The sequence below is a fragment of the Corylus avellana genome, chromosome ca11 (genome assembly GCF_901000735.1).
Source record: "Corylus avellana chromosome ca11, CavTom2PMs-1.0".
Classification (NCBI taxonomy): Eukaryota; Viridiplantae; Streptophyta; class Magnoliopsida; order Fagales; family Betulaceae; genus Corylus; species Corylus avellana.
In genome coordinates this window covers 4,761,196-4,772,464 of record NC_081551.1, presented here as the reverse complement: position 1 = coordinate 4,772,464, position 11,269 = coordinate 4,761,196, and the positions used below count along the sequence as shown (strand labels likewise).

General features: G+C 36.8%; 1 protein-coding gene across 1 annotated transcript; it reads left to right on the top strand.

The window, feature by feature from the left end:
• Nucleotides 1-1,065: 1,065 nt before the first annotated feature.
• Nucleotides 1,066-8,062, top strand: LOC132165925 (uncharacterized). Its single transcript, XM_059576637.1, has 3 exons — nt 1,066-1,197; nt 3,320-3,578; nt 7,539-8,062. Exons 1-3 carry the CDS (start codon nt 1,066-1,068, stop codon nt 7,946-7,948), a joined length of 801 nt encoding a protein of 266 aa, XP_059432620.1. The 3' UTR covers nt 7,949-8,062.
• The last annotated feature ends 3,207 nt before the right edge of the window (nt 8,063-11,269 follow it).

Genomic DNA, 11,269 nt, shown 5'->3' with positions numbered 1-11,269 from the left:
CATCGCCAACTCGGAAGGACCAAACTTGGATCACATCTTTTTCCTTGAGACCATTCGCTTCCACGACAGCATTCCAATGTGTCCTCAGCGCGTACATGGAGCTGCTTTTCCCTGAGCCTTTGCCCATGTCCCACTGCCTCAAAATGATTTTACTCACCTTATGCGAGGGCTCGTAGAATGGCACTTCCAATGAGATTTGTTGGTCAAGAAGATCTTTCTCTCTCTCTCTCAAGAAATCCCTATTGATCTTCCCAAAGGGTATGGACACCCGACATTTGCCTCTGTCTAGGTCAGTGTTGGTGAGGCGTTTTTGTATTACCATAAACAACTCTGATCCATCTACCCCCTTTATATGATTCTTGATTTCCTCCGGCATGTCCGGTGGTGGGTTTGGAAAGGGGGGCAAATCTAATTTCTGCCTCTTCTCCAATCTCATGCTGGCAGTAGGTTTTTTGTTATTATATTTAGAATTCTTTTGGTTTATCTTGAAATTGATTTCCCCCTCTCCGCTCCCATAGATTCTCTTCAAACCCCTTTGAGCTTGGAAAGCAGAAACCATGATCTTTTCTTCATGAAACCCTTGTTTCCTTGGGCTGTCCATAGGCATCGTCATGGGTTTCTTTATAACCTTTTCCTTGATCAATCTTTGCTTTGATTTTTCTTCTTCATACTGAATAGCAGCAACTTCAGCCACAGTAATTAAATAATCCATGCGGCAACCACTTGAGATCTGCATACCCTTGAAATGTTTCATCGTCAAGTAACCCATATTCACTTCTTCCTTCTTCTCGATCTATTACTGTGACCAAAAAAATGGCCCCAACTACGAGCGTGGTCGCTTCTTAATAGGGTTGGGGCTTCACATATATGGTGGTGAAGAGGAAGAAGATGGTGCGGGAGAGATATTTGGGGTGATATTGAGAAGAACCTGCTCCGTTTCCAACTCCTCTGCTTTTTCTGACGTGCTTTGGGTTAATGAGAAACAAAAAAAGAACAGTACTCTGAGGAGGGTGTTATCTATGACGAAATCATCGTCTCCGGTTTCAGGCGGGTATTGTAGGACCCATGTGTGATCCGCTTGCTAAAGATGATGAAGATAAATCAATGCAAGAAAGGCAAGATCTCTTAACTGGAGCGTCGTCGTTTTCAAGGGGAGCGTGTAAAAAAACATGGGATGTAAAGACAAAGGGTGATGAAGTCCCTATTTATAAGGAAAGAAGATTCTCTAACTAGTCGGTTAATCCTAATGGGAAAAGGTTTGGTAAAATAAAATCCAAAAATTACAGGCTTTCTTACTTTGGTTTTTATTTCTCGTTTTCCTTTTCTACTGTGGAGAGGAAACTTTCTCATTTTGCTATAGTGGTCAATTACTAAGATTTAAATTAGCCCTACATGATGAATAAGTTTAAGTACTACTAGTTAATTAATTTAATACAATTGTTGGGTTGCCAAGTCCAGGTTGGACGTTGGTAAAAAATGATCTTTTAGCCCGCTTAAAATTACTTCGTTAGTTTCTATATATAAATAAATGGAAACAGCTAATTCGCTATTAATCACTTTTATGGGTATAAACCTACTAATTGTAACTAGAAAAATCAAGACAATAATATTGTTCAAGTTTCGTAAAGTAGTCTAATTAAGCTTTGCGCTAAAGTTCATGATAAAAGAGCCTTTTTTGCATTAACAGCTGATGTAGCGTAACTTGAAGAAGAGCTTGACACATGAAATTAGATATATTTCATGTATAACCGTCCACTTTCATCCAAAATTTTTCCAATGTGATTTTTCTTCCTCTGAAAAAACTTCGTATTTCTATTACCATTTTTCTATGCCTTTTGATTTTACTTCAAATCCTTTTGTTCCATTAACTCAGCAATCTCACCTGGAGTGGTTTTATCATTTATGGCTTCCATCGAACCAGGCCCTTCATAACATCCTTAATGAATATCGACATATTTTTAATTTTTCAAATTATCACTTATTTCAAAAGGTTAAACTAATTAGATATAGTAAATTTAATCATTTAATCAAATATTTTAACAATTTAACACATCTTATTTTAAATTGTGCTCAATTTGTCATTACCATGTTCCACACTCTCCATTGGTAGTTCAGCTTGCAGCTTGCTTCATACTTCAAAACCTATTTTCTTTAAACTAAATGTGGCTACTTAATTTGGTCCTTTGCTATTTTATGTTCCGAAATGTCAAACTTAATTAATCGGTTTATTTCATATGATAATCTGATATATCTCTTCTTCTTTGAACGTTGAGTTTAGTATTATGCAATTACTGCTCATTTAAAAAAAAATTATTGTTTCTCTTTTTACGAGATTTTAAGTACCACTCAACCTTTTTTATTTTTTATTTTTTTTTATTATATCAATTTCTATTTTATGTTTTAGTCGTTCCGTAAAAAATTTAACAGTTCACCACGTCAAAGCCATTTAGTTTGTGCTAAGTGTCTTCCATGCCACGTCAGAATCACGTCAAAATACCGGGACAAAGTACAAAGCCCAAGAACAGAGCAACCACAAGATAAAGTCCATGAACAAAGTACAAAGCCCAATAACCGAGGAAGCCCAATACACGTGAAAGAGCACAAGCAAAGCCCATACGAAGAAAGAACAACAATCAGAGGGGTTGGGAAAAGCAAGAGCGAGTGAGCTGGCCTTCATAGCTCGTAGGGGTGTCAAAAATTACTGGGAAACCGGAACCGGAATCGGAAAACCGGGAAACCGGGGTCACGGTTCCGGTTCTGGTTTGAAAAATCCAAAAACTGGGTACCCCGGTTTCGGTACCGGTTTTTGGCACCCGGTTTTTACTGGGAATACCGGAACCGGGTTTCTATTTTATTTAATAATATTTATATATTATTATATATATATATATATATATATATATATATATTAATATTTTTTACACTTAGGTTTAGGTTTAGGGTATTTTAAAAAATTAAATTTTTATTTCTGAGGCCCAAATAGGCAAAAACATTGATTTTTTAGGATTTTAGGATTTTTTTAGGTTAATTTTTTAATTATTTAGAACAATCACAACAAAGCCCCTTTAATTTAGATAAAGAGACTAATACATTTTTAAAAAAATTGGTCAACTTATGAAAAAAAAAAACCAAAAAAACCAATTTTTTTAAAAAAAATTGGTTACCGGATCGGGTAAAACCGGAACCGGCCGGTAACCGGGACCTCGGTTAACCGGGGTCCCGGTTCCGGTTTCTCAAAATCGAGAACTGGGGTACCCTGGTTCCGGTTCCCAGTTTTGGCCAAAAACCGGAAAACCGAACCGGATTGACACCATAATAGCTCGAGACTGACGACGGAGGGAGGCAGGGTACGATCCCTCATGATGGAGGAGGAGAAGGAAAGTGGCAGGGCCTTCAGCCACTGGTGGTGGGCTCTGGCCAGTGGTGCCCAGTTGGGTTGGGTCGTTTTGTCGTACAGAAGAGGCTGTGCCGGGCAATCAGTCCTCATGACCTTAAAAGCCTTCGCTGTTGCCTCCCTCTTCGTCGGCGCCGGTGCCTCCGCCTCCATATCAGTGCTACATGCCTCCGGCATCTACAAGGTCCGCTTCTCTTTCTTCCTCTCTCTCTATCTCTACAAAATGGAAGCATATTGGTATTTTCAAGTAGAAAGTCAGGGGTGCCTCATTGACTTAAATTTCTGTTCTTTGAAGGACAAAGCATAACATCAACCTAAGTTCGCGTTGTCTTGTGGGCTTGTGGCATTGTATATTGGTTCTTTTGATTAGAAATGTGCCCCTAGTATTAGCATCCTCAACTGTTGCCCATGTGCTTCGAAATTCTACCTTTGGACAGGACATGTCTTGAACAATCTTCAATGAGTGTCCTTCAAAATTCATGTCATGGAAACCCAACCTGAGAGGAAGAGCAAAAACTCAATGGGTTTGTGTGTAATGCGACAATTCTTTTTAACTTGAGTGTGTTGATCAAGTAATTTGAAAGAAAAATAACCATTATTTAGATGTATTGATGTCATCTGTAGCAAATTTTAGTCCCATTTTAGGCTTCATCTCAAAAGGTTGGCAAGTGCACCCTGGTGTTAAGGTGTCCTTGTTATGATGGGCATTTAACAAAACAGATTTTTTTGCCACATATAATGTGGAAAAAGAATCACTGTCAGGGGACTGCCCTGTTTTTTGAACTAGAAATTGTTAATCACTAGCGGGTGTTGATGGTAACATGAATGATCTATCGGTTATGTTGTTAAATTTGTTGTAAGGTTAAATCTGCTTGTTTGAAGTTGAGTAGGATCCTTTCCCCACATTGTGGTTTTTTGCCATTTAAGAGTGATTTGAAGTCGGGTGCCTTGAGAACATTAGAGCACTAGAAGTTTTTCATACACACGTGAGATACACTTTACCTTGATTTGCTCCAAATTCTGGCCCTCTTAACTGGAGTTTTGCTTTTCCCTCCACGGATACAAACTGTTCCATACATCATTGGTGAAACATTACCTAGAAGGGATTATGTTCCCATTGCTTGTTCGGTTCATTGCTTTGATTTTCTTATTTTTGGTAGAAATTAGAAATGAGCTTTTTAATTGCTTATCTTCTTTTTCCTCTTCTCCTTCCGACCTCCCTGCTGTTACAGTCAAGTAACTATGCCTCCTTTTGTTACCCCCAACAGTCTACTCTTTTAGTCCTACTCTCAACCCTCTACCCTGCCATCAAAATCCTAATTTTCTTATTCTTTACTAAGCTGCTTCTTTTTAATAAAAAAATAAAAAATATCGCAACAATTTATCAGCTTTGGTACTCAGACAATCTGGACGCTTTTTCATTTTTAAAACGTTGTGTATCTTTCCCACTTCATTATCACCAATTTTACAGGGTCTTATAGCCACTCATTATTTGACTGTTTGAAATGGATATTTATTTTCATTTCTAGATGTTTGAAGATTTATTGCTAATCACTAAAAATTGTAAAAATGTAAAAAATAATAAAAAAGAAAAATGATTAACAATAACAATTATTCTATTGGTGAACATGAAAGTAAATAACATTATTTTGAGTGAAAATTTGGTACTTGTAGCTAATGAATATCTTGATAGCTGAATTAGATCAAGGGAACCTGATATGCTCTGTAAATTGGAGCTAAAAATTCCCTACAATCATGTTAACTAGGATTTCCTGCTGTATCTATTGAGACGATATGGAATTGGGGAGAAATGGAGAGATTGGATAGCTCGTTGTATTTCTACAGTGTATTTTTCGGTGCTGATTAATGGATCTCCTTCTGCATTCTTTAATACCTCTCCTTGCCTAAAACAAGGAGATCCTTTATCTTTTTTGTTGTTTGTAGTTGTCATGGAGGCTTTGAGTAGAATGTTGCTCGCTTTAGTGGATAGGAGGCTCTTATCAGGTTTTTCGTTGGGGTCAAGGAATATTGATGAGCTCCTAGTGTTTAATCTCATGTTTGCAAATTATACTTTGATCTTTTGTGAGGCAAAACTAGCCCATTTCTGTCATGCACCGTCTCTTCTAATGTTTTGAAGTTGTCTTGAGGTTGAAGATTAACGTATCTAAATCTGGGTTAGTCCTCCTTGGCGCAATGGATGATGCTGGAGGTTAGACTCGTATCCTTGGTTGTAAGGTGTTTCCTTTTCCCATGAACTATTTAGGGCTTCCTTTGGGGGCCTCCTCGTATAAGGCTAAGTCAATATGGGATGACATTGTTGAAAAAATGAAATGTCAGTTGGCTAGTTGGAAGAGGCTTTATTTTTTGAAGGCTGGTAGCTCAACATTGATTAAAAGCACTCTTTTTCCAATTTGCTCAATTATTATCTATCCTTTTTTCCATTCCTGTAGGAGTTGCTAATAGGATTGAGAACCTTCTGAAAGATTTTCTATGGGGTAGAGTTGACAATTTAAATTCCATCTAGTTAATTGGTATAAGATTTGTCCTCCATTTTTCTTTGGTGGATTGGGGGTCAAAAATCTAATTTAGCTTAGTTGAGCTCTCTTGGAGAAGTGGTTATGTCGTTTTACCATGGAAAGGGAGGCTTTGTAGAGATTGGTTGTGGAAAGTTAATATAATGGTGCTCTAAGGAGGTTGTTGGTCTTTCTGGGGTGGAGGTTTGTTTTCTAGATTTGTCAAATATGAGGTAAGAGACAGGTTTAAGATAATGTTTTGGCATGATTTGTGGTGTGTGGTCATCCCCTAAATGCTTTTTTTCGGAATTGTTTAGTATTTCTCGCTATAAGGAGGCTTTGGTGATGGATCATGTGCAAATTTTATAACAACAATATTCAATGGAATATTTCTTATAACATACCATTGCATGATTGTGTGACGGACTTGGTTACTTTGTTCTTTGATTTTTTGTATTCTCTCAAGTTGGGACGAGGTAAACCCCAAGGGGTTGGCCTAAATGATGGAGACCTTGGTCTTTAGGTATTGCTCCCTTCAAAGTCCAAGGTTCAACATCTCATGGGTGCAAACAATTCCTTGGGGCTGCACCCTCTGGTGAAAAGCCTGCGATTTAACCAGTTCTGTGTAAGGAAACATCTGAGGGTGCGGTGCACGGGACCGGGGTTTACTCTGTAGGAATAGGTCCAAAGGGTCCTGCCATGGAGAAGTTCCCCGACATCAAAAAAAAAGAAAAAGAAAAAGAGTCAAGACGAGGTGGTGTACATAAAATATGTTGGATCCCTTCCAAAAAGCGGAAGTTCAAGGTTAGATATTTCTATCATGCGCTTTGCAATCCCGTCGGCTCTCCATTTTCTTGGAAGAGCATTTGGAGAATTATGACTTCTTTTGAGAGAAGTGTTCTTTGTGTAGATGACAATGTTAGGAAAGATTTTAACTTTGGATAACTTGAGAAAAAACATGTCATAGTGGTAAATTGGTGTTGCATGTTCAAGAGTAGCGGGGAGACTATAGATCACTTTCTTCTCCACCATAAAGTGGCTGGAGAATTGTGGGTTTCAATCTTCCATCTTTTAGCTGTAAAGTGGGTAATGCGTAAAAGGGTGGCAGAGTTGTTGGTTAGCTGGAGAGGTTAGTTGGGAAGTCGGTGCATTTTAGAAGCTTGGAGGATGGCTCTTCTATGCTTAATGTGGTGCATTTGTAGAACAGAGTGCGTGCACTTTCAAAGATTGTGAGAGATCGGTATTAAAATCAAAAGTTATTATGTTCAAATCTCTTTATGCTTAGATGGCAGCGTATAACTTTCCTCGCTTTTCTAAAATTACGTAATTCTTAGACTTTTGTTCTTCTTTTACTTCTTAATTAGGGTTTTTTGAATTTTCTCTTATATACTTCTTGTGTATTTGGATTGTGTCCCTCTGTGATTTTAATGAAATTAAATTACATTGTAGCAACCTTTGGGGGTTGGTCAAATGTAGAGAATTTGATGTGAGTAGGTTTTTGTGGTTTTTTAAAATTTTTTCCTAAACATAAAGAAGGGAATAACATATAAGACATCTGCTATTAGTACTCTAATATAAATAAAATGATGGTCATTATAGGTACAGGTTGAAATAATTTATAAGCTTCGTAGGTGCACTGGAGCCTAAATGCGAGGAGTTAATCATTGACATTCCACCAATTGAGGAATGGCCCAAGTGCTACATTTACAAGGTTCCCAAGAAGCTTCATATGGTAAAGGAAAAAGCCTACACTCCTAAGTCAGTTTCAATTGGCCCATTTCATCACAAGCTTCAAGAATCGAGGGGCGTGAAAATGCAAAAACTGAAATATTTAAAGAAATTTTGTTTGCGGACCGGGAAGAGCCAGAAGGATCTTGCAAGCATCATTGAGAAAAAAGAAGAAAAAATCCTTACGCAAGAGTCACATTTGAGTGATGTATGCTTCTCTTACGTCATTGAATGTAACGTTTCCCTTGGCATTCATTTATTTCACAGAAAACTAGTTTTCTGTGAAATAAAGACTTTTCTTAGCTCCCATTAGTTGGGACCATGTGTTTATGATCTACTTGTTTTTTTTTTTTTTTGAATAGGAATGATCTACTTGTTGGTTTGTTGGAGGATGGATATTGTTATTTCAACACCAAATATTTGCAGGAATGGGATCCTATCCATTATAGGCCCAAAAATATTAATATTGGGACATTTTTGTCTTTAATTTTGACTAAAACCCGCCTCTTTTCATTTCAAATGAAATTGAGAGAATCCTAATTTATATTTGTATCCTCATAATTAATGGGGCAAATTTGACCTCTTCACATACGTGGAAGATCATAAATCTATCTTGAATTAATACCTAATCCAAATGGTAATAGCGATGATATTAAAAATATCTTAAAATCATTTAAAATGTTAAATTTTGGTTATAGGGGAGATAATATTATTACTTTTAGTGTATTATTAGTGTTGATGCTTATTATTGTTATTAACATTTTTGGGCTTAAGAAAGTTCTTTTAGCTTATAACATAATATTTCTCCTCTAAGTCTCACGCTAATTTTTAATGACTACATTATAATTTATTTATTTATTTTTGCAAAAAAAAGTATTAGAAAGAATGGCAAAAAATATAAATATTAATAACAAAAAATAATATAAAAAATTGAGTCCTACGAAGACGGTTGGGTAGATCGAATTAAGTCAACATTAAACCACAAAAAAGTCATAAAATAGTACTTGCAACGGATTTCACCACACTAAAACAATTTTATGTATTAAAACTTTGAGAAAAACGCATACACCCCTCAAACTATTTCATCATTGTTAACGTCCGTCACAAACTACCAACTGTGTTAATATTCCCCCTTAACTAGCAAAGCAATGTCAATATCCCTCAAAGGCAAGTGAAATGACGTACACAAAAATGATCTCAAATTTTTTTTAATATGACAAAAATATCTCAAATTTGAACAAAAAAAAATTAACATGACCTCTTAGGATTATTTTTTTCGTTTTTTTTTTTTTTTTTTTTTTGTAAATATTTTTTGTATTTTTTTCAAATATTTTAAATTTTAGTTTTTAGTTTTTTGTTATAATTTTACTTTTTATTTTTTATTTTATGAAGGGCATTTTTGTTATTAAGGAGACAATGACATTGTTTTGATAGTTTAGGGAGATATTGACATAAGTGATAGTTTTAGAGGTGACATTGACAATGAGATGATGTTTTTTAAAATCACCACTAGGCCTCGTTTGGTTCGCAGAATGTTTAGTCCATTGAAAAATGATTAGCTACTACTAGGAATAGAATAGTGTGAAATATATTAGTTATTCATATTCCTTTGTTTAGTTGTAATGCTGGAATAAACTAGCTAATCATATTCCTTCTTTGATACAATGCAATATGTTGGTGAATGAAATCATATTGTAATCAAATTTTCTAAAATACCCTTATAATACAAATACAATTTATATTATTAAGGACTTTCATTCATTCTTTTTTTTAAACATAAATAACTTTACTATAATTTCTTTTTCTTTTTTGTTTTTAATTATGTCAGGTATGTGGCCTTTTTTTTTTTTTTTTGCAATTATGCTACAAAATTATTTATATAAAAAAAATATAGTTGGAGAAAACAGAATCAAACTCAATCTTAAAATCAAAAAAATATAGTTGAAGAATGTACAGAGAATTAAAAGAAATAAAAAAAATAGATTATATATTTGTATTTTATAAAAACTTTGCAGATTCTGGTTCTCTGCCAAAGAAAAAAAAAAAACAGAGAAAAAAAGAGATACGGAGAAACAGAATGAAAAAAAAAAAGGTACAAAAAAAGAAAAAAAAAACGGAGATGTTAAATATATTGGATAATATATTAGAAGCGGAAGAAAGAGAGAGAAGAGAGAGAAAGCGAAAGCACACAATGGACTACATTGTATTGACTCTTGTATTAATAATGAATACAGAGGCTTCTATTTATAGAGAGGCAAGTAACCTAATAGATTAAGGAAAAGTAAACCTAATAGAATAAGGAAAGGTAAACCTAGTAGAATAAGAAAAGGTAAACCTAGTAGACTAATAATACTTAAAGAAGTAAATAACAAGTAATATTCTTAACATCCCCCCTCAAACTCAATATGTAAACTTGAGTTTGGATAAATGAAAAGGGAAAGAAAAAGGAATTCGCTGAAAAAGCTGCTTGTGCCGAAACAATTGCCGAAGTAACATCATAAAAGTTGTTAGAGACCGGTGGATTCTGCCTGAATTTGAGCAATGCATTTAAGCTGGAGCTTGGTTCACTTGGTGGTAATTTGACTTGAAAACCATATACTAGTAATGAAGAAGCTTGCCTAGTCAGCTGAGAAAAGCAAGGCCGATTAAAAGGGGCTTGTTTGGCCCGTAACCCTTGGACCGTCTCGCCTTGTCGGCTGAACGAAAATCTGACCCATCTAACTAGTAGATCGTCTCGCCTAGTCGGCTGAGATAAGCAGGGCCGGTTGAAGAGGCTAATCATGCCTGAAACCCTTGGACCATCTCGCCTTGTCGGCTGAACTAAAGTCTGACCCATCTAACTAGTAGACTGTCTCGCTTGGTCGGCTAAGCTAAGTAGGGAGAAAAATGGCCGGTTGAAAGGGGCTTCTTTGGCCCGAAAACCCATGGACCTGAAGAAAGATTAGTCTGACCTGAGAGTGCCTTCCGCAAGAAGAATGAACCGGATTGAACTGCGCCAAAGAACAGGCTATAGAACCGAATTGAACAAGCATGAACCAACTTGAACTGCATAAAACAAACGCCTAAATTTTAAAGAAAAGTCTTGTTTTCTGCCATATAGAGATGCCAAAAGCAAAAATAGACCACAAATTTGAAATCAGGACGAAAAATTGAGTAGGAAACACCTGGTCAACTTTTTCAGTGGTCAAAGTCAAAGGTCAACGATGGAAAAGTCAACCCTGTCAAGGTGCTGACGTGGCTAATGTGTTGACATTGCAGTGGCTGATGACGTGGCAAGTAAGCCGACGTGGCATCCATGGCTGACGTGGCACTCGAGGCTGACATGTCTCTGCTGACGTTGCAGTTAGGGCTGATGTGGCACGCAGGGCTGACGTGTCATTGCTGACATGGCAGTTGGATCTTCTGGAGCATGTGGGCACGGGTGAGACTGGAGGCGGCGCGTGGATCTCACGCGCAGAACTATGGGTGGCGCATGAGAGCGCGTGGAATGTTGGATCGGGATTCTGGTTGCAGTTCTGGAGTCCTGGGGAGCAGATCTATCGATCGGTGGCCTAAGAGAAGCAATCAAACCACCGTGGCGGCCGATGGCTGGAACGGCAGTGGCGGAATGGCCGAACCTTTGGGCGGCACGTGA

What these genes read in the sequence shown, in the direction of transcription:
- LOC132165925 (XM_059576637.1), top strand. Translation starts at nt 1,066, where the DNA reads ATGTGTGATCCGCTTGCTAAAGATGATGAAGATAAATCAATGCAAGAA. An exon ending in TAAAGACAAAGGGTGATGAA is followed by an intron (nt 1,198 to 3,319) that starts GTCCCTATTTAT and finishes ACACCATAATAG; the next exon opens with CTCGAGACTGACGACGGAGG. An exon ending in ATGCCTCCGGCATCTACAAG is followed by an intron (nt 3,579 to 7,538) that starts GTCCGCTTCTCT and finishes TAAGCTTCGTAG; the next exon opens with GTGCACTGGAGCCTAAATGC.